This window comes from Phoca vitulina, unplaced genomic scaffold (genome assembly GCF_004348235.1).
Source record: "Phoca vitulina isolate PV1807 unplaced genomic scaffold, GSC_HSeal_1.0 scaffold81, whole genome shotgun sequence".
NCBI lineage: Eukaryota > Metazoa > Chordata > Mammalia > Carnivora > Phocidae > Phoca > Phoca vitulina.
The window spans coordinates 317055-342192 of record NW_022589784.1 but is presented as its reverse complement, the minus strand read 5'-3'; the positions used below and the strand labels follow the sequence as shown (position 1 = coordinate 342192).

The 25138-nt window shown below is 59.8% G+C and overlaps 1 protein-coding gene across 2 annotated transcripts; it reads right to left on the bottom strand.

Moving 5' to 3' along the window:
- Nucleotides 1-893: 893 nt before the first annotated feature.
- Nucleotides 894-24936, bottom strand: PALM (paralemmin). Of its 2 annotated transcripts, XM_032394719.1 has the most exons (9): nt 24876-24936; nt 13709-13760; nt 13263-13343; nt 13004-13134; nt 11254-11380; nt 10221-10242; nt 9026-9085; nt 6513-6644; nt 894-2926 (listed from the first exon to the last, which is right to left on the bottom strand). In XM_032394719.1, exons 1-9 carry the CDS (start codon nt 24878-24880, stop codon nt 2397-2399), a joined length of 1140 nt encoding a protein of 379 aa, XP_032250610.1. In that variant the 5' UTR covers nt 24881-24936; the 3' UTR covers nt 894-2396. The 2 variants fall into 2 exon arrangements, with proteins under 2 accessions (XP_032250610.1, XP_032250611.1); XM_032394720.1 differs by lacking the exon at nt 6513-6644.
- Between the last annotated feature and the right edge of the window lie 202 nt (nt 24937-25138).

Sequence of the window (25138 nt, the reverse complement as noted above, 5' to 3'; positions counted from 1 at the left end):
AACGTGGGCAGTGGGTCCTGCCTTATTCTTGGCCAAGGACTGCAGGAGCCCAGCATCTCTGGGGAGTGGAGCCAGTGACCCAGTGGTCAGCCTACGGCGGCGAGAAGAGAGGGACACCCACACACAGTGAATGCGGTTTTCATCCCCTGCTCTGGGGCTCTGTCCTGCCTGCCTCGTGGCTGGCTCTGGGGACCCTCTGACCCTCTGTCTCTTCTTTCATCAAATGAGAGGACTGGGATTTGAACTGGAGTCCCCCCATCTTATGCAGTCCACCCTGTTGCTTATATAGGGAAACTGAGGCCCCAAAAGGGCAGAGACTGGGTCACCCAGCTCGTTGGGATGACTGTGGAGACAAGGACAACCATCCTGCCCCCAGACAGGGGTGGCCTCCCTCTCAGGGTTCATAAAGCCCGTGGTATAGAGAGGCAAACTGAGGCGCAGAGGGGACAGAGAACTTCCAAGATCAGCTGGTGAGACAGAAGTGGGGGGTGGCAGCCACTGTAAGCCTTCCCCCCGCCGTGCCCCCACCTGTTTCCCGGGGACTGGTTCCTCTGCAGAGCTTGGGGGGGATCCGTGGGGCTGGGAATCCAGCGAGGGGCCGCCTTGGGTGGGGTGGGCTGGGTCAGTCAGCAGAGCCAGTCCTGCCCCCACCAGCTGCCCCCTTACCCCCAGGCCTTACCTACCCAGGTGCTGCTCAGATGGGCACCAGCACAGGCGGGGGTTCCGACACCCCCCGGCACTGGGGTGAGCCCGAGGGTGCACAGGGGCTGTGGGCGGAAGGAGAAGCCAGCTCCCCGGGGCCTCCTTTTACAACTGGTCCGCCCTCGTGGGGCCCCACCCCGGGCCTGACCACAACCTTCCACCCAGGCGAAAGCCAAGGACTCCAGGGCGGGGGCTGTTCACACTGTTTATTTGCTTCTCTGGGAAAGTCAAGAACGTCAGGGCCTTGTCACACACATCAAAAGCGGAGGGGCGGCAAGAGCACTTCAGCGGAGGCTCACAGCTCGAGGACTCAAGGAGGAAGAGGGGGTCCCACGGCCACCGCCCAGGGTCACCTCAGGCGGCCTCTCCCCCTGCCACCGAGGCGCAGAGCTGCGTCGGGGTCCAGGCTGCGGCCAGAGGTGGGCCCTGCACCTGCCCTTGGCACCAGGCGGGAGGCCCTCGGGGAGGGGCCGAGATGGGGCCTCACCGACCACAGCCCACAGGTGCGGGTCTGTGAGCATGCGCACAAACGTGCCGGGGGGCGAGTGCGGCTGCATCACGGAGATGTGTGTGCGCATCCCGGTGTGGGCTGCCCCCAGGAGGGGAACCCCTCACCCCTCCCGGTGAGAGGGGGACAGGCTCACGTCGGGCGGGGCAGCGAACGGGGTCTCCTGCTGAGGAAGCCCCCTGCCCCGGGCTGCGTGCGCCCCGCCGCTGCCTGAAATGTGCCCAGCCCAGTGGAGCTGACAGTGGCCTGATCTCTGGGGTACGGTTGGAGGGACCCAGCACCCTGGTCCAAGCAGGTCCTGGGCAGCCCCCCCAGGGTCCCCAAATTAGCACCAGGAGGAAGGAGGGCCCAGTGGGAGTCGGAGCTCAGGACAAGTGGCTCGTGGGGCCCTGCCTTGTGCAAGGGGCAGCTCTAAGGGCCCGACCTGCAGGACACAGTGCAGGGGTCACCGACCCCTCCCGAGTGGGGGGGCGTGTCCCGGGGGGCTCTCCCTTCCCAGGCTCCATCATCCACTGGCCATGCCCAAAGAGGGCATGGGGGGAGGGACACGTCAGGCTGGGGGTGCCTAGAGGGGTCTTGCTCCAAGACCCTGAACCTGACCTCTGACCGAGACTCCCCAGAGAGGCATGGCCTCACCCCAACTGTCCAAGCTACAGACGCCAGAGCTTTGGCCGGGAAGCCCCACTCCCAGGGGCTAAGCGGGGGACAGAGCGGGCTCCCAGGAACCCGCGGCTCTCCGGGTCCCTCTCCGGCAGGATGTCCCCTCAGGGACCTCAGTGGAGGTGGCAGGAAGGCACAGGCAGGAGGCCCAGAGGGTGGCTGGCCGGCCCAGGGCTGTGTCGAGGCCCCCGGTCACCCCAGCCAGGACCGCTGTGGCTGAGAGCCGCTTCTGTAGAGCTGCCGTGACGTGGGGGTGCCCTTCATTTTGGGGAAAGTGGGTCTGTCCATGTCGCTCTCCTACCAGGCGTAGGTGCACGGCTCAGTGGTTTGGGGGTGTCGGGGGGGTGGTGAGGGGTAGGGGACCCCTGTCCCTCTCTTTCCAGTGAAAGAAAACTTGGAAGGAACATGTGACAACCGCATGTCCTGGGGCCCGTGATTGCAGGTGGAGGGTGGGCAGGCGCCGGGGCCGGGCTGGTGGGGGACTGTGGTGTGGAGGGTGGGGCTGGGGGCTGGGAGGCTGGGCGGCTCACATGATGGAGCAGCATTTACAGCGCTGCTTCTTCGTGTCGAGGTCCTGGGGGTCGCTGGCGGGGGCCTCGGGCCCCACCTGGTTCTCTTCCCTGGAGCCCGCAGCGGTGGGGGGCTCTGCCGCGCTGCCGTTGGGTGGGGCGGGCTCCTTGGGCTCTGCCGCGTCCTCGATGACCACCAGCTCCGCCGTGATGGTGTCCTGCAGACCCAGCACCTTCTGGCTCTCGGCCTCATCCTCCACGTTCTGGTAGCCCATGAAGATCATGGTGACCGGGGGCTCCTGGCCCGGCTGGATGCCCGGCGGGCCTGATGTGGCCTCTCCCGGCTGCGCCTGCACTCCCGTGATCTCCCGCCTGGAGGGTGTGGTCTGCACGGGCTCCTTGGACGCCCCCCGCGTCTCCGCTGTCCCAGCCGTGGACCCTGCCTCGCTCAGCGTGACCTCATCGGCCTTGTGGATGAGCTCATCCACTTCAGAGGAGCTCAGCGGGTGGATCCCATTCTCCGCGGTACCGTCCACAGCATGGACCACTGGCAGGGGTGAGAGAGACAGAGAGAGAGAGAGAGTGTGTGTGAGCGGGCTCTCGGAGGAGGGGAGGCCTGGCAAGGCTGTGGGCCACCCTCCAGTCTGAAAAGGAAATGAGAAACTGAATCACACATTTAAAACCAATGGACTCTCAAGCTCCCTGTTGGGATCTGTGCACACAGACAAATCCGTGCACGGAGGAAAGGGAGCGGGCGCGAGAGCGTTGGTCAGAAACCAGGGGAGACGGGAATCCAGTGAACAGGGACTCTGGTCCTGCATTTTGCAGCATTTCCACATTCCCAGCAACTGGGTCCCGCGTGGCCACGCAGCAAAGTAAGTCTGCTTCTCCCACTGTGAAGATGGTGCAGCTCAGGGAACAGATGTGGCCAGCCCTCGGTCACCCAGCTGGCCAGGGCGGGACCCTGCTCTGTCTCCCGGGCTACATGTGTCTCCCTCCCCCAAGGAGTTTCGGGGATTGTGATGGCTTCCTTCCTTGGGTCCCCGGGGTTTAGCTGGGTCACTCAATCTCCTGTTCTCTAGGAAACACGCTGCAGGCTCGTCTCAGCCCTGCTCTGCTGCATCCCTGGACCCAGTGATGGCCTTCTCTTTCACGTCTGAGTAGTTTGTAATTTCCACGTTGATGGACTGTCTCTCGAAGCCAAGGTTCACCGAGAAGGGTGTTTTTAAATTTGGGGGAGAAGGGGACCAAGAACACAGGGCATAAGATATAAACTTCTTAACGTTCCTTACGACTGCCTCTGTGACCCCGGGCACGGTCACTTTCTGAAAAGGCCCTCCCTGTGTTTGAAAGGAAGGCCCGTTCTCCCCTAGGCAGTTCTGTGTGTGCAAGGAATCTTGTTCAATGTCTTTTCCAAATCTCTCCAGCTGCCCCGTGGGTGCCTGTCTGATCTGTCGTGTTCTGAGGGCTGGGTTTTAGCACAGGCAGGAGTCCTGGCCACACTCCGATGCCAGCCCAGCAAACTCCTAGAAACGAGGCTGCCCCGCTGCGTGAGGGAGGGACACACCGGCACCCTCGGGACTTGCCTCCTCCTGGGCCAAGGGTCAGTTCCTGGCTGCTGGCCAGAAGAAAAGTGCTTTCCACTTTCAGTTTCCAAACCCCTGGGGAGGGGTGTCCATACCTCAAGGCTTTGCAGCAACTCTGGGCTGGAGGCCTGGAGGGTGGGGTGTGCCCAGGTTACGCAGAATCAAGCAGAGTATTTCCCCCTGGCCACTGCCCCAGAACAGGAATCCAAGCCCTTGGCCACCATGGAAACGGATCACCTTCCCATTGCTAAGCAACCAGAGTCCAGTCTGGCGGGTCCAGAATCCCCCAGGGCTGGGCCAGGCTGCACTGAGTGGCTGAATCCTCTGCCCTTAGCCCCATCAGGTCATTCTTGTCCAGGAGACGAGGCAGCTGGGACTTGCCCAGGGTCACACAGCTGGTGAGAGCTGGAACCGGGGTTCCTTCCAAGTCTATGTCCCCAAACCATGGCAGAGCTGGGCTGAGACTAGGCCCCCTTCAAAGCATCCTGGATGCCGCAGAGACCCCAACAGCCTCTAAGAACACGAGGCTTTGGGAACCAAAACCACAGTGAGTTACCATTTCACGACCACCACGATGGCTATAGTGATAATAACTTAAAGATGGTAACAAGTGTTGCTGAAGATGTAGGGAGATGGGGACCCTCACACACGGCTGGTGGGAAGGGGAGTGGGGCCGTTGCTGCAGAAAGCACCCTGGCAGTTCCTCAAAAGGTTAAACACAGAATCCCCATATGACCCAGAAATTCCATGCCTAGTTATCACCCAAGAGAAATGAAAACATACGCCCATATAAAAACTTGTATAGCATTCTAAAACCAAAAGGTGGAAATATCCCAGACATCCATCAACTGATGAATGAATAAACAAAATGTGATCCATCCAAACAATGCAATATTATTTGGCCATAAAATATGAACGTGGATGGAGCTTGAGCCCACGATGTTCAGGGAGGGAACCAGACACAGAAGGCCATATGGTGTGTGATTCCACATGTGTGACAGGTCCAGAAAAGGTGCATCCACAGGCAGGAAGGGGGTTAGTGGATGCCATGGTGGGGATAGGGGGTGATAGTGTTTCTATTTGGGGAAGAAAAATGTTCTGGAATTAGTGAGAGTGTACAACATGTTGAATAAACCAAAACCCACTGAACAGTATGCTGAATTGTGTGTGTTCCGGACCCTTCCACTCTGTATATCATCTTCTTGTAAAGAGCACTTGTGGACTTGCTAATGGATTCTGGAGCTGGGCACTATAATTTTATATTTGGCTTGGGTGATCAGCTCCATGAGCTCCACTGCATGAAGAAAGCAAATGTTTGCCTTAATTTTGAATATACCTTTTTAATGTCTTCTTAAAACATATTTTGTTTACTAAGTGGGTTTGTCTCCTTCTTCTGCCATCATAGTAAATATTGCCTGGAACTTCCCCTCCCTGGGTTTGTTTATAAACTATCCTTACAGGCCATGCCAAAAATGACCAAAGTTTGGGCTCCTGGGTGGCTCAGATGGTTGAGCATCTGCCTTCGGCTCGGGTCATGGTCCCAGGGTCCTGGGAACGAGTCCCACATTGGGCACCCTGCTCCTTGGGAGCCTGCTTCTCCCTCTGCCTCTCTCTCTCATGAATAGATAAAATCTTAAAAAATAAATGACCAAAGTTTAAAGGCCAAACTACTTATAAAATTGCTGTCTAAATACTGACGGATAATGCAGTTTAAATGAAAGTTTTTCTTACCTAAAAATAAAAAAGAGTGAATTTTATGTGTGTGAATTATATATATATATAGAGAGAGAGAGACAGACAGACAGACAGACATGTTGGGGCTTTTGACTAAGGTTGCCCTGCTCCTCCCAGTCAGGTTTCCTTGTGGATGTCTCTCATACCCTGTTCCCCTCCCAGCTGCCAGAGGGAACCCCCAAAACCAAACCAGATCTCAGCACCATGGCCCCTGCTCACCCCTCCCTCCAAGGCTTCACCTGACCCTTCCTTCCACTCCACCTCAGTCCCACAGGCTCCCTTCAGTTCCTCCAGCCCAGCAAACTCCATCCCACTGCAGGGCCTTTGCACATGCTATGGCCTCTGTGAAACACAATGTTTCCTTGTGCACTGCTGTGCATTCAATGAGCTCCTGCTCACTTCCCCTGAGGAGCCTCCCCTGGCCCCCTCCCTGCCCTGCTAGAACCTCTCAAGGCCCCCTCTGCATCTCTGGGGATTTTGTCACCTTTATCACAACAATACTTATTTAAATTACTCCTGAGCTCCAGGCTGAAAGTCTCTCCTAGGACAGAGCTAAGTCCCACTCTGATTCGAGGCCCAGAGCCCCGCCCAGGACCTGGCGCGCGGCCAAGCTCAGGGCGGGTTCCTGGAGTGAACGAAAGATGGAGCTGCAGGTCCGGCACTGAACTGCCTCTAAGCCAACGGTGGGTTGTGGGCGTGAGACCATGTCCCGAACAGCGTCCATGTCAAATCAGGCTGGAGGTCAGGCTCTAGCTCAGGCTGTGGGAGGGGGGTGGGGTGGGGGGTCTGGGTTGGGGGGCGGGGGCTGCATACCTTTGGTCTCGTCTTCGTAGACCTTGATGCCCTGAGGGAGCGGCTCCCGAGGGAGCACGGTGGTGCTGGACAGCACCCGGGTCTCCCCAGTCACCTTGTCCTTCTCCACCGTGATCTCGACCGAGTACATGGCTGGCACGAGAAGCACGGGTTACCCGAGGCCGCCTGCCCACGTGCCCCCCGCCGGCTGCAGCCAAGCCAGGGAAGGGGAGCCGGCAGCGCAGAGCCAAGCAGTGGGGACGCCCTTCCCACGGCACCCCCAGCTCCACATCCCCCCACAGCTTTCCAGAGCCACGGGCCTCGGCCTGAGTTCCTTTGCTCGGCATTCGAGGCCCATGCTTGCGATCCCACCCCATCTGGAAAGCCTTAAACTGTTCCCGTTTCCTCAGAGCCGCAGAGTAAGTCGGAGGGAGGCATGCCTTGACCACGGTCACGGCCAAGTGTGAACTTGGGTCAGCAGGCACGCAATCCCAGCTGGGTCTCGGCGCGTCCCGGACCACCCAGTGATCAGCATGCCTGTGTATCTGTGCTTCGCGCCTTTTTTCATTCAACTAGTGACCTGATCCTCATCTCTTTCACTATGAAGAATGCATAACGCCCTCTTGAAATAACTGAGAGTCATTATCCATCAGGATGGTTCAGTCCCGCCACCACTCCATAGAAATCATCACCACCAAGATCACACGAAGACAATGGGTCCTAGCAGTGACCCCCCCGGGCACTGACCACAGCCCCCAGGACCTCACCCTGAATTCCAGGATCCCACCCTCACCTCCACGCCTGCCCCTGGGGTCCCCTGGGAGCCCCTGAATCACCACGTCCAAGCCTCGCTCCCACTCTGCTCCTGTAAGCTGCCCCTCCTGGGTCTTCCCACCCCCGTCAAGGCAATTCCCTCCTCCCTTTCTCTCTCACCCCCCACGTCTGTCCATCTGCAGAGGCTGTGGGTTCTGCCTTGGGGACACCTGGAACCCGCCCACATCTCGCCCCCTCTGGGTCCCCTGCCCAGGCCACCTTCCCCCTCCCCCACCCCTCCCGGACCAGTGCAGTCCCCCGCCCCCCCCAGTGCCACCCACAATCTGTTCTCCCCGCTGCCACCAGAGGGCGCCGGTGAGCACCCAGTCGGGCACGTCCCCGCTCTGCCCGCAGGCCTCCAGGGCCCCCAGGTGCCTGGGGGTAAAGTCCTCTTGTCATCTCCCTGAGCTCACCTCCTCCCTCTCCCCCCTCACTCATTCTGCTCCAATCAACACAGGACTCCGGGTTAGTCCTCCAACAAGGCAGGCACGGTCCAGGCCAGGACCTTTGCACGTGCTGTGCCCTCCACCTGGAACACCTATCCCCCTGTGCCTTGCTCCCTCACTTCTTTTGGGTCCTTGCTCAAACGTCACCTGCTAAGTTTGACCTCCCCTGAGCCCTCTGATTCAACTGACCCCCCCCCCAGCTCTGCATGCTGCCCTACTTTCTCCACAAGTTAACTGCATGGGGCATTGTCCTTATCAGGACCTTCGCTCCCCCAGGCTGTGGCCCTCACCTTGCATACAGCAGGTGCTCAATAAGCGCTTGTCACATGACTGAATGAATGAATGTTATTTAACTCCATGTCCCTGTACAACCTAACAGCCTCAGCTCCAGACATACAGTTGGATGGGTTGTGCACTAGAAGGCCGCTGGCTAAGGGACAGGGCGGGGCTGCTCCAACTGGCACAGAGGCCCTGAAAACACCCCCTCCTCTGGCAGATGCTACCCTCTGTCTCCTGCCTCCTGGGGCAGAACGGCCTGCCCCTGCATGAGACCCTGGGCCTCCCCTGCCACCTTCTCTGTCCGGGTGTCCTGGCCGCCCTGCCCCAAGATGGTCTTCACCTCCCTCGGTTTTGTGCTTCCACAACTCACCCCAATACCGGTAGCAGCAGTCAGGTTCTGCCCGTTGTGATTACCGGTCACTTCTCTCGGGTTAGTGCCAGGCCTAGCACTGCTCCAGCAGGTGGAGACGAGGAGCCCTTGTCTTGTGGCTGAGCAGGGATCTGAACCCCAACTCTGGAATGCTTAGTGCTAACCCTGTCTCTCTCGGCTTCCCAGAAGCACAGAAATGCCTGAGTCCCAGCCTGGTCACCTCCAGGAACAGGGCGCTCACTCCCTATCCTGAGGCAGCCTGAGGACAGCAGAGGACGGAGGATCTGCCGTGGGCGTGTGCGGGCCTGTGCGGGCCTGTGCGAGCAGGTGTGCGGCCCCCGCCGGGCCCCAGGAGTGAGCAGCAAGGTTAGGGGGGATGCCATGAGGGGTGTTGGGTTAGAGGGCTGCCATGCGAGGGGGCCCGTCTTCCCAGGAAAGCTGCGCCAGCATGTGACCAAGGTGCCAAAGCAGAGGGGGCCTCGGTCCAGCTGCCACCCCCATGACCACAGCTCCTGCTGAGGGCATGTCTGCGTCTGACCTAGCCCCGCCTCTCCAGGCTCCCCAGGACCAATGCTTAGCCCAGGACAGCAGCTGGACACAGGGGATGAGGCTGGGGGCTGACCCACCTGCCTTCATCATGGTGGAGCCTTCGACCGTCCTCATGGGGGTGTTGGAGACTCGTTTCTCTGTTCAGTGAGTGAAGGGTGAAGAGAGATGGGGGTCAGAAGAGAGAAGATCACACAGACCCCCAGACACCTGGACACCCACCAGACGCCCCCAGATGCCCCCACATACCCATCAGACACCCCCCAGATATCTAGACACTCCCAGACACCTGGACCCCCCACCCGTGTGCATACCCAGAAGCCCCAAACACACACCAGTCCCCAGTCCATTTCCATCTCTCAGCCCAAATGATTTTCACAAAATCCCTGAGAGGCCTGCGTGACATTTTTTTAAATTATTAATTTTTAATTCCACAGTAAGACACTCCCCTAAGTAATTAACACACAACAAATCAGGCCAAAGACAGTCTGACCACCACCTCCAATCCTGGCTGGTGGCTTTCCTTCCATGCTTTAGATGTCAAAATAGACGAGTTTGATACATGTTTTAAAAATATAACTTACGTTAAATAATTTTAATATACTTAATACTTTAATATATTTATAAGCTATTACATTTATAACTAAACATATTTAAATGTCCTACATGTTTGTGATATACCTGCAAATGCGCATCATCTGTCCGTAATTGCTGAGGAAGGGGAAAAATGGATCCCAGACTTCAAACTTTTGGCTCCTTTTCTTTGTTCCCTGCATAGCTGTCTTTTCCACATCTGTGTGTGTGTAGGGGGGACCCTTGTGCTTTTAAATATTGCCCCCTTCCCAGGACTGCTGAGACCTTGATTTCTTGGCCCCACAGACCCCATTTTATAGACATGAAAACCGAGGCCTGCCCAGCTGTGCAGCAGCTCAGAGCAGGTGGACGTGGAGCAGAGGTGCGGCTGGCCAAGACTGGCACCCCAATGTGGACATGGGAAGGCCCCAGAGGCTGAGACCCCAGGCAGACACGTCCCCCCAGAGCCTCAGATTCCTCACCTGCAACAACTCCACCCCAGGGATGTCATCATAACTCAGGGAAGTGATGATGAGGGGCTCTGGGACAGGCTCCGTGAGAAGTAACAGTAACCAGTCACGGTTGCTACAACTCTTATCAGCAACAAGAGCTCTCAGTTTGTAGGTACCCTCCCCAGGCCCACCACCCCACTCTGGCCACAAGAGGGCACTAAGGCCCCGCCCCTCCCTCCGAGAAGCCTACCTTTGGGCGTGCCCACCGGGGCCTGCAAGAAAGAAGGGAGAGAGGTCAGGGATGCTGGCGCCCCCTTCCCGCTGACCAAGGTCCCCACCTGTGGGCAGAGCAGTGTGGGGAGGGCTCGGCTTCGCACCTGGAGGCCCCATCGAAGGTGCTGTCTCCTGAAGGGATCCCCCACCCCTGCCCTAACCTGTGACAGCCAGGTAAAGTCCCTGCCCTGCTCAGAAGCCTCCCATGGCTCCCTAGTGCTCCCCAGACAAAGCCAAAACCCTTCTAGATGACCCCCAGGGCCTGTGTCCGCAGACCCCTGCCTATAGGCCTCTCCTTCCTCCCCCACCCCCCATCTCTGGCCAGACTCACTGGTCCTTGAACACATTCCCGCCCCAGGGCCTTTGTGTGTGATGTCCCCTGCACTGTGGCTTTCTGCTTGGCTGGCTCCTCACTCAGCTCCCCGACCATAATCCAAAGGTCCCCCACATCATGTCGCTGTCCCTCGAGATACTGTCTCTGTCTCCTTCAGGACGTGGGCATCGCGAGGACAGGGACCACACAGTCTGTGGTCGGTCAACCTCAGTGGAAGCCCCCTCTCATCTCCAGTCTGTGCCCAGAGAACTCCTATTCAATTTTCAAAGTCCACCTCCTCCAGGAAGTCGGCCCAGTGCTCCCATGCATCAGACGCCTCTTCGGGAACTCCGCAGTGCCCTGGGCTTACGCATCCCAGGCCGGCCATCCTCCCCGTGTTTCTGGTCGCCTGATACATGTCCCTCTGCTCAGCTGACATGACTCAGTGAGGCTAGGGCCCAGCCCACATTGCCCCCGTCCGCCCCGAACCAGGCCTTGGCAGACAGCGAGAGCAGGACCAGGGCTATGAGAGGAGCCGCTGAACGGGGCTTGGACACACAGCTGGGATGCTGGTCTTCATGACACCCCAGGGGCCCCTGCCCCAAGGTCCGAGCCACAGTGACACCGAAGGGGGGTCTTGCTCTGGGGCCGGGGTGGGGGAGGGGCGGGCACCCCGGGAACCTCATCACCTCCTCACCTGCTGAGAATCCAACACCACCTCTGCCTTCTGGTCCTTGGCCGGGCTCGGGGCGGTGGGTCTCTCCCCGGCGGCAGCGGCGGTGAGCGGGCCCGCGTCCTCCAGCACCTCAATCTCCTTCTGCAGCCTGGGGAGGGCACAGGAAGCCACTGCCCTTATTGGGCACTTCTGGGCCCCAGCACCGCTCCAGGCTCCTTGACGCCAGGTCACCCCACACCCTGTGAGGTAGTCTCATCCTCCCCCCTCGCAACTGGGGAAACTGAGGCACAGAGCAGCAACCACACAGGGCCAGCAAGCAGCAGAGCTGGGTGTGGCCCCAGGCTGGCCCGTCCATGGGCACCCTCACTGCTACGGTTTACTTCTCTGCTGGTTTCCAACCAACTCTCCTGTTTTCCGCTCAGATGCATTTATTTTTACGGGAAGCTTTATCTCTCTGGGGAAACTGGAAAAACCATGTCACCTTCCAAGTACAAGAAGATAATGGTGCACACAACCCAGTGGGAACAAAACAAAGATCTTAAGTCCTGTCCCAGCGAGCACCCGCCTGAGGCTTTGGGGGTGAGTCTGAGGCCCTTAAGGAAGTGAGCCTACACTGGCCACAGTTAGGGTCGGCCTGCAGGGCTTCCTGGAGGAGGTGTCCAGGCAGGGGCACCAAGCGGGCAAAATGCAGGTGGCAGGGGCACCTGAGGAGCGGGTTGCCCTGGGAGGAAGAAAGCCAAGGCCCCCAAAGCACTGGAAGTGTGCCAGATACATGGTGGGGCTCGAGGGAGGGCCCCCCCCACCATCGAGGCACCTGCTTTGCGTGTGTGCCCCTCACCCAGGGTTACACCTAGCAGGACGGGATGAAAAGAAGCTCGCCTTGTCCAGCCCCTGGTGGCCAATCATCTCCACCAACTTCCCGTCCTGCTGGCAGTCCTGGCCATCTCTGTGCAGCCCCGTCTGAGTCCCACCTCCGTCTGAGCCCCACCTCCGTCTGAGCCCCCCACTCTGGCCCAGGCTAACAGTTCACGGTCGGGAAACAGGCCCAGGAAGGAAAGTCCCAGCTAACACCTGCCCCACCTTCTTCCAAACCAAACACATCAGGGCAGGATCCCCAGGTCTTCCCAGTGGGTGTGTCTCGCATCCAGCTGGGCGGTGGGCCAGCGTGCTGTGGGCCCCGGGCAGGCCCCAGGCCTCTCAGGCCTTCCTTGACCAAGTGGACATTTGGAATTTTGACCGTCACTTCCCTCCACCCTGACCCTGCTGCCCTTGGGCTGAGCCTGGGCCTCTGCCTGCCCGGAAACTCCAGGCCTTTTGTCCCAGCCCCGGGGGCAGGGGGGCGGGGGGGCGGTCACTTTCCCCGGGACTGCCCCCCTCCCTGGGCTTCCTGCAGGCCCAGCTGCCTGGGCGTCTGTGGCCTGCGCTAGAACCAAGCCGGGGAAGACTCACCAACTGGACTGGCGCCAGCAAGGCCCCAGGGAGGCCGCTGCCGGCCACTCCCATCCTCCTGGGCCCACAGACCTGCCCCCACACACCTGCTCTGCTGGGTGTTTGGAAGAAGAAAGGGGTCCCACCGGGCAGCCCTCTGCCCCCTCAAGCCCAGCTTAGATGCTCATGGCCCACCTACAGCCCCATCAAAGCATGTGAATGGGGCTCTTCCCTGCCCCCACCGGCCCTCGGAGCAAGGGGCCAAACCCTATCCCAGCCCAAGGGCGGCCCCCCCCACGCTCCCCCAGACTCTGCGGGTGCCTGCATCGCCCGCCTCTCCCACCTGGAGATGGACTCCTCCAGGAGCCGCGCCTTCTGCTCATCCTCCTGCATCTGTCTCCGCATGTCCTCATCTCCCTCCGAAGCAGAGGACGGCGTCCCCTCCAGCAGCCAGCGTTCCCGCAAGGCCTTGGACTGGGGGTGACAGGGCTCGAGGTCAGGATCAGGCTCAGGGTCCGCCCCTAGGGCACTGCCGCCCCCCCGCCCCCCCCCCCCATGCCAGGCCGGCTCTGCGAGGGGCCACGCGGCCGCCCGCTCCGGACCTTCAGGTGCTGCAGCTGCCGACGGTCGTCCTCCAGCTGCCGACGCTTGGTCTCAACCTCGGCCTGCCGCTTCCGCTTCTCCTGACGACAGGGACACACACTACCGTGAGGGCGAGGCTGGGGGCCTCGCAGACCCCACCAAACCACTGAGGCTCTGCCCACGGGCACCCTGCTTTTCTGTGAATGGCACCCACTTGGCCCACTGGACTCCCCCGCCCCCGCCCCCCTGCCCCTCGCCTGCCCCCAGCCTGCATCCCCCCACCCCCGCACAGAGGGTCTTCGCGAGCTAGTGGTGTAAGAGACACATTCGGAGGACAGCGGGGGTCTCTTCATTTTCACTTTGTGGGAAGCACCTTGCCACACCCTGGCTCTGAGCCCCAAGGGCCCTGGGCGGGGTGTGGGGAGCCCGACCCCCGTCCACACTGTTGGAGGGGCAGGGAACTCACTGCAATGGCCTGGAGCCGCTCCTGCTGAGACGTGGTCTCTGCCACCAGGACCCTGGGGGGAGGGGACGCACAAGGTCAAGTTGGGGATCCACCCCACCCTGCTCTCCACAGATCTGGTTTGAATCCCAGCCTGTGTCTTCCAGCCACCAGCTGCCACAAGCAGCATCCCCGTTTCCCTTCTGTAAAGTGGGGTCCCTCCCTGCCCCCCTCAGAGGCAGCACTGTTCTCTCTACCCGGCCTTATGACCTCATGAATTCTCCCAGCAAACCCTCCTGCGGCCCCCCTGGGAACAGGGCCGAAGGACAGGAGGGGGAGGCTCTGCCCAGAGATGCAGGAAGGGTTTGGGGAGGCGAGACGCTGAGCCGGGCTGTGGAGGAGAGAGAGGAGTTCACCAGCAATCAAAGGCCAGAGACGAGCATTTCAGGAAGATGCGGAGAGATCGGGACAGCCCCCTCTTCACCCTCCGACCGCCAAGCCCCTCTTGTCCAGCCCTGGGAGGGACACGTGCAGGACTCGGGACCCACCAGCCCCACCTCCCAGCCCTTGGGCTTGCAAAGTTGACAGTGTTACCCTGGGACGTCCTCTCTCGAGAATCTGCTTCCCCTGGACTCTCCCAGGACCCCAAAGGCCCAGAAAGCGCTCTGAGTCTCCCAAGCACACACAGCAAAGAAGAGGCAAACCCAAATTCGGCCCTTGACTCCCTTTCCTGTCCACTGCATGCTTTCTGAAAGCCACGCAGTGTGGTTTTCGCCTTAAACCGGTGTGGAGTTGATAAATGTCAGTGTTGCCAGATGCAACTGAAGGGACAGACTCCGTGGGGGCAGGCAGGAGGCCCAGGACCCGGAGGGTGAATCCTTCCTGCCCTTCCCCTCCCCTCTGCTCCCCTGAACCCCTCTACCCACATGGCAGGGCAGGGAGGAGATTTCAGACCTGGCCGCTCCCTTCCGTGGTCTCTCACGGGGTCCCCAGAAGCTGCACACAGTAGCTTCTGGACCCATGAAGCCCTGAGTGATTGCCTCTCACCCCCAGGGCCTTGGTGACAAGGCAAGGCCTGAAGAGGAGGCGGGGTCTTGAGCTCCCATCTGGACCTCCCTGTTCTCGGTCCAAATCCTGAATGATCCCAGGGCCACTCTGGGGGGCCTCAACAGTCTCCTGGGGGCAGGACCTGGTGGGCACAAGGGGGGGCTCTGAGCAGTGGGAACAAGACCCCCTGAAGTCCCCTTATCCACCCCAAGCCCCTTATCTTCACAGGGACTGAAATTACAGACCATCCTTTGGTTCTGCTGCGCGCCCCCCCCCCCCCAGCCCTCAGCCCTGGATCAGGACCAGGAGCCACCCTGTGGCCTCCAAAGACCCTCCACCCCTTCTGGTCCTTGGTTCCCCATTTGCACAAAGAGCAGGAACAGACACCCCAGCTCCTGTTCTGTGCCCCCTCCCCCTGTGATTCAGAAAGGAAACAGAAGCCCAAAGTCACACAGTGTGCTGGGTCCACCCCTGAGCCCAAGCCCTCCCCCCAACCCAGGTGGCCGCTCCCGGTGCAGATCCATTGTGACCTGCAATGCCCCACCCCCCACTCCACTCAGGTTCAGTTTCCTGGCCTCGCTGAGACCCATGAAATCATCTGGCTCTCACGCCCCAGCCAGGTGACCCCACCCAGCTCTTCCCTTCCTGGCGGGTAGCACCTGCCCTCTTTGTGCCTCTCAGGAACCCAGCAGCCCTGGCTGCACCCTCTGTGGCTTCCCTCTCTCCTGCCTCAGGGGGGCTGGGTTCAGCTAGGTGGCATTCAGTAAAGGCTTGATCCAGCAATCCAGCTTGGAAGCCCTTCCTGAAGGGCCTGATCAGCTACATTTTTGAGTCTGCTACACCGCCCTGTGTGATCCAGGCAAGGTGACACCCCCAGTGTTCCCTACCTAGGCCCACCCTCTACTTTTTGCAAACCTCATGTTTCCCATCCCGGTCCTCTACCATGGCCTGCTACCTCCCTGGCCCCCGACAATCCACTCCCCACCCCACAACCAGAGGCAAGTTCTCAAAACAAGAATCAGAACCACTCATTCTCCTGCTCTTAAGTCTCCCTAGCTCCCATCACCCCTTGAAAGAAATCCTAGTGTAGCTCAACCCTATCCACTTCTCTGCCCTCACCTCCTCTGTTCTCCCACTTGCTTACTCTGTTCCAGCCGCCAGGACCTTCTAGCTGTACCTCAACTGCACCAAGCTCGTTCCTTCCTTAGAAGCATTGCATTTACCGTTCCTTCTCCCTGGTATGCTCTTCCCTTGACTGGAAAGTGAAGCCCAGAGAGGGCAAGTCACTTGTCCACAGTCACACAGCTGGGAGGTGGCAGAGCTGGGACTAGAACCGCCCAGCTCTGGGCCACAGCACATGCCTACCCTTTTCCGGCTGTCACGTGGCCTCCACGGACCCACCAGGACGGAGGCAGAGCTGGGGGAGGGGCATACAGCCTCGGAGACCCACTGCACACAGGCCATGCTGGGCGGAACCAGCTGCCTAATGCTGGATCCCCAGCAGGCAGGTGGCCATTCAGGCCGGACATAAGGACACAGGGACCGCTCTGCGGCCAGCCTGCCGGGCTGCAGACAACAAGGCGGGCAGTGTCCTCACTCAGGCGGGGTGTCCCTGCTGGCTGAACCAGGTCAGGGGAAGGTCAGGCACAGTGAGAAGAGGCGCACGAGGCCCAGGAAGAGAATTTCCATCCCTCCCTCAACGTCCCTGTCCCTGTCCCAGCCCGAAGGGCACCGGCTGTGTGCCCCCCTCACGCGCCCCTCCCCATGCCTGAGGGCGCCAAAGCGGCCCCGCCCCAGGCGCCACCCCCCCTCCCCGTGGGGCCCGCGGGAGGCGGTCGCCCTGGCAACCGCACTGTCCCCATGGCAACGCGGAGGCCGGCATGCAGGGGGGTTGGGCCGGCGCAGAGCATCTCCCGCCCCCAGCCAGGCGCTGGGGGGGGGGGGAGGGCTAAGGGTTTCCTGCCCTGGGCCTCAGGGGCTGCCAGAGAGGGTGGGATGCAGAGAGGTAATGGGGGTCGACCCTCCCCCCACGCCTGGGGATGCTTCCCGTTCTGGTGTCGGGGCGCCAACGCGGGGAGGGGATTCTACCCAGGAGGGTACTGGACCTGCCCCTGGTGCCAGGTAGCTAAAGTCAAGCCAAGATAATGCTCAGCATCATAAATCCACAAATTAAAACAAAGTACGACCATAAAATCCTAATTAAACAGCAATAAAGTAAGAACACCTCAGCGCAGCGCTAGCCGCCTTCCCCAGGCAGTCCCAGTCCCGTTTTCCAGGAAGGGAAACTGAGGCTTGGAAGGAGCTGAGTGTGTAAAGGACACTTGCTAAGCACCCTCCTGACGGTCCTGCGAGGCAGGTGGGATGACTGTTTTATCAATGGAGGAACTGCAGCTGCTAGATGGTGACGCTGGGACCTGAGGCCAGCCAGGTGGGCTCCCGAGTGCGCGGAGTGTGCACACGGCACTCACAGAGCACAGGGTCTCCCTGAGGTCCGGCCAGGCGACCGGGGTGGTGGTGGCAGGGTTCTCAGTGGATGGCTGAGACGCTCGCCAGGGCTCAGTGAAAGAACCAGAGGCCAGATCACAAGACACGCTGGGCAGAGAAGCTGAGCTTTGGCTGAAATGCCTGGGTCAGGTTTAGAGAGGTGTGGCAGTTGTCCTCCCTGGCTGTGTGACCCAGGGCAAGTCACCCCTGTCCCTGAGGCTCCGCTGGCTATCGGGCAACGGGACACGCCCTCCTCCAGGAGGCCCACCCTCAGCACACACACACTCCTGTCCTTGCCTGATTATTTTTACAGTGCTTGGAGCAAATTCTGGGCTCGAGCCCCAATGTGGGCGGCTCAGGACTGGCGAGGGTGTGGGCTGAGAGCGTATGAGATAATCCTGGCTCCAGGAGATGAGCTAATGAGGCCCAAACCCAAACGGGCCCTGCAGAGGCCTCGGCCTTGGGACGCATTTATTTTTTAAAGGCACCAGAGAGGTTACACAACCCGCCCAAGGTCACCCAGCGGGCAGGATGAGCTGGGTCTGAGGCGGGAGGCGGGTGCGTGTGGGGCCGAGCCTGTCCTTCCAGAGCTCATGCCAGGCAGCCCCAGCGGCATGAGGGGTCCTGGCCCAGGCCGGCACTGAGCCCAACGCCGGCAACATTCCTGTGCTAACTCAAAGGAAACAGCTGACTATAGCTTTGGCCTTGGCCTTGGCCATGGGGGCAGGGAAGGGGAGCAGAGCCTCACCGAGGTGGGGGTAAGGGAGGGAGCCCTGCGGCCCTCCCTCCGTTGGGGTGGCTGGAATGGGGGGGTCCCCAACGTCACTGCTGGCTCCCAGAACCTTCCTCCCTCCAAATCATCCTGCGTGAGCCTCAACCTCTCAGCTGTTTGCCCCTCACCCTTTACGAGCTCCTGCCTTCCCCTGTCCCTCCTCCACCTCCAAGCTCAGGTCAAGTGCAGCTGCCTCTTCCAGGAAGCCTTCCTGATCTTCTCCCCTCATCGGGGAGGAATTCTCTTCCTCTGAGACCCTGAGCACTCAGTCAGGTGACCACTGCTGTCACTGGTGAGACGGACAGCTCATGAGCCATGCATGGGCTTTCTAGAAGGTTCAAGGCAGAGAGGCATCACGCCCATGGTGGAGACTGAGAGCAGAGCAGGCCACAGACCCAGAGGAGAAAACCTGTTGCCTATTAACCTGGGGAGGGGGGTGGACCCTGTCCTGGGCCCTCACAACGGAAGGGCAATGGGGCATGAATGGGAATGGTGCCTCCAGCCTTCTGCAGCTTCAGGCAAGCTGGGCCTCAATCCAGCTGCAGAGACCAGCCCCAGAGCACTAAGGTCCCTGCTGCTCCCACTCCCCTCCAACATTCCAGGCATGCTCTCACCGCAGGACCTTTGCATGGCTGTGTCCCCAGCCTGGTGTGCTCTCTCCCGGGCCTCACTAACTCCCTCAGGCCACCTCTGTGGCCCCAACCCCCTCCCAGGCTCACCACCAAGTGACATCCTATAGTCATTTCACTTGTCTCATTTCCCCCACAAGGACAATGTCTCTTTCTGTCCCTACCATGTCCCCAGCACCCAGGACACAGCAGGATTCAATAAATGTTCACTGGACCAGGGAGTCAGGGTCCCCACCCAAGGACTCCCTCCCCTGTCACATTCCTGGTCCCACCCCTGTGGACCACCTGTCCTATGGCCACCTTTTTTTTTTTTTTTAAGAAACCCAGTGTCACATCTTACATTTATCTAAAACAGGACATGGGCTCCCCACATCCAAAAGAGGACAAGGGACAAGCCCCAACCACCTCAGAAGTGACTATACAATTAACGTATAAAACAACCCCAGTATCCATTAACGGATGTACAGATAAACACACGGTCCGCCACGCACCGGAGCGTCCCTCAGCCGCCGACAGGAGCCAGGCGCCCACACGCGCTGCCCCGGGGACGGACCCCGAGCCCACGACACTCAGGGAGGGAACCAGACACAGACGGCCACGCGGGGTGTGAGTCCACGTGGGTGACACGTCCAGAACAGGCTCGTCCGCGGACGGGAAGGGGGCTCGTGGGGGCCAGGGGCTGGGGAAGGGGGGTAGTGACAGCTAATGGGGACGAGTTTCCTTTTGGGCTCATGGAATGTTCTGGAACTAGACAGAGGTGATGGTTGTACAACTACGTGAACATCCTGAATTATATACTTCCAACAGGTGCATTGTGTGGTGAGTGAATTGCATCTCAATTAAGGTGGTAAGAATATACACATACATCCGTACAACAGAAACGTGGACCCTCTCACCAAGGGCTGGGCTGGGGCCAGTGCCGGGGTCCAGCCCACCCCATGGGGCATCATAAGATCCTGCTGGCCCTGCCCTGAACTCCCCCTGGTCAGGAGGGTTTGAGCACAAACCAACTAGGACAGTGCCTTCTCACTCTGTGACTGATGTTACCAGAAGTCCCCCTGCCAAGCCCCTGCCCCTCACTTGGCCTTCAAAGCCCCCTAACACTCACCCTCTGCTCACCCAGGCTGGGCTCCCATCCCCCCACTACCCCTTCGTCCATGCAGTGACCCCCACTCACTCTGATTCCTGCCTGTCTTTCCCACCACAAGGCCTGGCTTGGGCTCCCCTCTGAATTCTAGCCCGATCCAGACTGTCCCCGTGATGGGCTCAGATGGTCCCTGAGTTCCTGCTTTGAACCCTTGAGCAGAAGACAGACACCTCAGCCCGACGTCACACTCCTCAGACACCAAGACCTGCACTCCGCCATCCCACGCTGCGTGGGGTCCCTTTGCAGCCTGGCCAAAGCACCCTCCCTGTGCATCCAGGGACAGCGCCGTCTCGCCCTGACCTGTGGGCAGCTCTGACCGCCACAGCCTTCTGAAGTCAGGTCTCTGCCTCCCAGATACGGGGTCTCCCCCCACAGCCCTGGCACTTCTCTCCAAGCTGCCCCCACAATAACTGTCCACACTGAGCCCTGACTTGCTCCTCAGCCCCCAGAGCCTCTTTCTTATGCCTGGGTCAGAACCTCACCCCTCTCCTGCTTGGACACCATCCGTGGCTGCCCTGCCGGGTACTCCGAGCCTTTGCACAGGCCAGTCCCTCTGCCAGGCATGCCCTTCTGCCCATCTATGTACACCTTTATTTATTTATTTTTAAACATGTACTAAACATGTATTTATTAGAGAAAGCGTGCATGCGTGCAAGCGGGGGGTGGGGAGGAGCAGAGGGAGAGGAAGAGAGAATCTCAAGCAGACTCTGCACTGAGTGCGAGGCTGACTCCAGGCTTGATCTCACGACCCTGAGATCAGGACCTGAGCCGAAACCGAGAGTTGGACGCTTATCCGGCTGAACCACCCAGGCACCCCTAGGTACACCTTTAAATATCTTTCATAGAAAAGGTCTGTGAAGGGATGGACCACGAAACCTTCCCCACACCACAGAGAAGACCCTCCATGGGCTCCTTCAGGGCCCTGATCCTACACAAGGCTAGGAGGGTCAGCAGGGAGTGTTACGTAAATGAACCGAGGATAGCTTTCCTGAATGCAGAAGGGTGGTAGGAAATAGGGTCTCAGACCTGGAAACAGGTGATATGATATTTTTAAAGAACATCAACCCATTTTCCAGCACCAACATCTGAGACCCTTGAAGATGGATCTCACCATGGGGCTGGAGAAGAACTCCTGCCCATGTGGTACGTATGGGGTCAAGACTTACAGCACCCGCCCCGTCCTTGAGCTGCATCCCACCTGGGAGGGGGCTGGGCGCGCTCATGTCCCCATTCACCAGATCTTCCAAGGAAAGTGAATGACACGCTCAAGTCTCATGGAGGGGTCAGGACTCCACCTGTCCATGCCCCACTCCCAAATCAGCAGACACTGAAGGGGTCCCTGGGGGGTGAAGGCACAAGGTAGATGCTTTTAGGGGCCAAAGCCACCTTCCGTGTAGCCGAGGAGACAAACCAGGGTGAAAAGCCAATGTCAGGATACCTAGGATCACCCCCCATGCCCAGACCACAGCCCCGTGGGACACAGGAAGGTGCAAAGACACCCTCCCCCACCCTGGCAGGTGAAAGGACCCAGAAGCATATACATACCAGCTGTGCGGCCCCAGCTGTGTCAAGGTCACCTCTCTCTACCTCAGTTTCCCCACCCTGCAGGGCTGCTGTAAAGATCCAGCAGGTTCACACAGACGAAGCACTCAGAACAGGGCCTGGCACACACAGCTGCTTACTAAACGTCAACCCCCTCCCCGTGCTCCGGCCACAACCTCCACTACAACTGGAACGTTCTTTCCCTTCAAATCCACTCGCTGTTCCAGTGAATCCCCCTTGTCTCAGAAGGAAATGCTACATTGTTACCAAGCCTGAGAAGCAGAAGGCGCTTGCACAAACATCAGTGTAAAAACATTCCAAAACAGATACAATGAGAATAAAAGCTTGTTCTTAGGTTCAATTATCACAGGACAGTGTTGCCTTTTAACTGGCTCAATCTCTCATTAAACAGGGAGATTAGCAAGTGTGAAAGAGGCATTAAGGACCCATTTTGCACCCAGGTGAGACCTTCTCCTGGAGGATGTCCAGGCCTGAGGGAGGTAGGGGAACGGATCTGGGAAGGAATGTGCTCTCCTGCTCCGTCCGGAGGTCTGAGCCTTGAGGACAGGAGGAGAGGAGCTTGAGCATCTGAGAAAGGCTGCTCCGAGCTAACCTAGCCTCAGTTTACCAGCCAGACCTTGAGGCTCCCAGGGTAGCTGCCCTTCACCCTGGACCACACGGCAAATCCTCCCCAGAGCAGGAGTCCCACCCGGGGCCCGAGACGCTCCCAGGAGAGTCTGCCATTCCGGCCCACCTCAGCAGCATCAGCCATCCTGCCCTCTGCCTTCCTGGAGTTACTCAAGAATTGTTGTTAAGGGGCGCCTGGGGGGCTCAGTCGGTGAAGTGTCCGACTCTGGATTTCGGCTCAGGTCATGATCCCAGGGTCCTGGGATTGAGCCCCACGTTGGGCTCCGGGCTCAGCGTGGAGTCTGCTTGTCCTTCTCCCTCTACTCTTCCCCCCACTTGCATTCATGCGCTCGCTCGCTCTCAAATAAATAAATAAAATCTTTAAAACAATTGTTAAATCCTCAAATTCTTAAATTAACAAAAACTAATTTAATCTTTAATACTTAAATTAACAAAATTTTGTGAAATTCTTTTTTTAAAATGGGACCCTCAAGTGTCCCTTTTTTTATTTTTAAAGATTTTATTTATTTATTTGAGAGAGAGAGAGAGAATGAGAGAGAGAGAGCACGAGAGGGGGGAGGGTCAGAGGGAGAAGCAGACTCCCTGCCGAGCAGGGAGCCCCATGTGGGACTCAATCCTGGGACTCCAGGATCATGACCTGAGCCGAAGGCAGTTGCTTAACCAACTGAGCCACCCAGGCACCCAAAATTTTGTGAAATTCTTAAGTTTATTTTATTTTATTTTAAAAGATTATTTATTTATTTATTTGAGAAAGAGAATGAGATAGAGCATGAGAGGGGGGAGGGTCAGAGGGAGAAGCAGACTCCCCGCTGAGCAGGGAGCCCGACGCGGGACTCGATCCCGGGACTCCAGGATCATGACACGAGCCGAAGGCAGTCGCCCAACCAACTGAGCCACCCAGGCGCCCTCTTAAGTTTATTTTTAAAAGAAACTCGCCAGCGTCACCATAAGCCACAACCATCTCTTGTGACTCTGATGGCAAAATCCACGGAAAGGGAATGAGGGGTTCGGTCCTCACGGCTGCTGCCTCCATGCCTAGAGCCTGCTCTGCCCCCTGGAAAAGGAGCATGAGCGAGAGAATGAGGGGCAAGTGCTCCATTGAGATGGCACCAGATGGAGCCACTCCCCACCCATCGTCAACCCAAGCACACAGGACAGAGGCTTTCTCTCACGGCTATTTGGGCCAGTGAATGCCAAGTCCCTGCCCCACGTCTGCATCCAGAACCAGTGATCCACCCAATGCAGGACCCATGGCATCATATCTAACCAAAAGGCACAAGGGCAGGGCAGCAAGCACTCAGGGGCCCTCCCTGTGCTGTGTGACTTTGGGGCAGAGTCTGCCCCTCTCTGGGCCTCAGTATCACCATCGAGAATGAAATAGATAGCAGGAAAGGAAACAACAGGGTCCGACCAGAATATCCTCTCATTCTTCTGCTCTGGGTGGACATTTTCCTTGGTTTTCACCCCTCGTCCCCTGAGGCAGCCCCTTCCCCACAGCCACACTCTGCTCAGGGTCTGCTGTCAGGAGCCCCAGAGGCTCCCCTTGGGCCTGGGGAGCAGAGCAGATAAACAAGTCGGGGAACCTAGTGCAGACACATCCGGGCCCTGGCTCCCCTGAGCCCCTGGCTGGGCTCCCGGGGCCGGGTGGGGGAGCAGACTGGGCCTTTGTCTGGGTTTTCAAAAGCAGAGGACATCGGGTGTCGTCTTCCTGGGGAGGGCGGGAGGCAGCAGCTCCCACCCAGCTGAGGGTGTGGCGGGTCACGGGTGAATCCCTGGAGGAGAGTTGTCGGCCCAGAAAACACACCCAGTGGGAAGGGTAGGAGGAGCCGGGCCTGGTGGGCTGGCTGGAACTCCATGTCCAGGCCTTCAGCCAGGGTGGGGACCTGGCCCCAAGCAAGGTACCTGCTGGCCTCAGCACACAGCGGGGGGGCTGCCAGGATCCCAGACCCTGTTTCCCATCCCCTGGCCATGTAAACACACCCCACAACCTTCCAGCGCCCACCTGTGGGAGTGGGGCCTGGGGGTTACCCTGATGCCAGGAAGAGAGCGGACTCTCTCTCTGAAATGACCGGGCACACTCATCGAGCCTGCACGTGCAAGAACCCTCTGCCACCCAGCAGCTCCTCACCGAACCCCACAGAGACCCAGGCTGCCCACTCCACCTGCACCATAGGCCAGCCAGACTCTTGGCTACACCATTTGGGGCCCCATCTCGGGGACACTTTCCTTGGGAAGGGATCAGACCCAAGCTCGCCTGCTGGAAAGCACCAGGACCTCCAGGCTCACACACATCCCGAACAAGGAAGGCTGCAGAAAAGCCCCCTCTTTCCAGCGGTTCTCAAGACAGTATCTGGCGGCTGGACCCAGGCCCTAGCAGAGGCTCCTGACAGCACTGTGGCCCTTAGGGAGGGCAGCCAGGCAGAGCCAGCACTGGCGCGTCCAGGGCAGAGGGAGCGCGAGCTTAGGCTTGGGGGGGTGGGGGTGGGGGTGGGGGGCTGGCGGGTGAGCTCAAGGCCAGTGCGATGCAATGGGGAGGGGTCGGTCCATCACCCCTGGACTCCCGCTCTCGAGCCCACAGGTGGCCCAGGGTCGAGGCTAGCCCGGGGACGCTGGCGGGGCGCGGGCGGAGACACGGGCCTCCCCCTCGAGGCCCAGCGTCCTGGGCTGCTCCCCTCCGCTGCCACCCGAGTCCCCATTAGCCCGTGGGCCGCCGGGTTCGGAGATGGGGGAGGCCTCAGGGCGGGCGCGGCCCAACCCAAGTGCTTCCCCAGCCGAGCTGGGGTCCCGGAGGCCCCTCGCCACCTCCCTCTCCGCGCGGGGGCCGCGACGCGCCCCATGCGGGGCGGGAGTGGGGGGCCTCACCCCTCCCTCGCCCCCTCCTCCCCCGGGCCCTCCGCCTCCCGCCCGAGCGCGCCTACTCACTCCATTTCCCCGCCGAGGTCCGGGTGGGTCGGCGATGCTGGGCGGGGGCGGGGGCCGGCGGGGGGCGGGGGGCGGGGGGCCCTGGCGGACTAAGGCCTGGCGGCCGGGGCTGCGCGGCGCGGGGGCGGCGACACCGGCTCGGGCATCGCCCCGCGCGCGGCTGTTTATTGTCCGGGCGGCGGCGGGCGCGGGGGGTGGGCTGGGCGCGCGCGTCGCCGCCGCCGCCGCCGCCGCCGCCGCCGCGCGTCCTGCGCTCGCTCCCC

Coding starts and splice junctions, on each gene's coding strand:
- PALM (XM_032394719.1), bottom strand. Junction 13,135..13,262: donor GGCAGCTGCAGCACCTGAAG/GTCCGGAGCGGG, acceptor TGTCACCCCCAG/TCCAAGGCCTTGCGGGAACG. Junction 2,927..6,512: donor CTACGAAGACGAGACCAAAG/GTATGCAGCCCC, acceptor CACCCCTGCCAG/TGGTCCATGCTGTGGACGGT.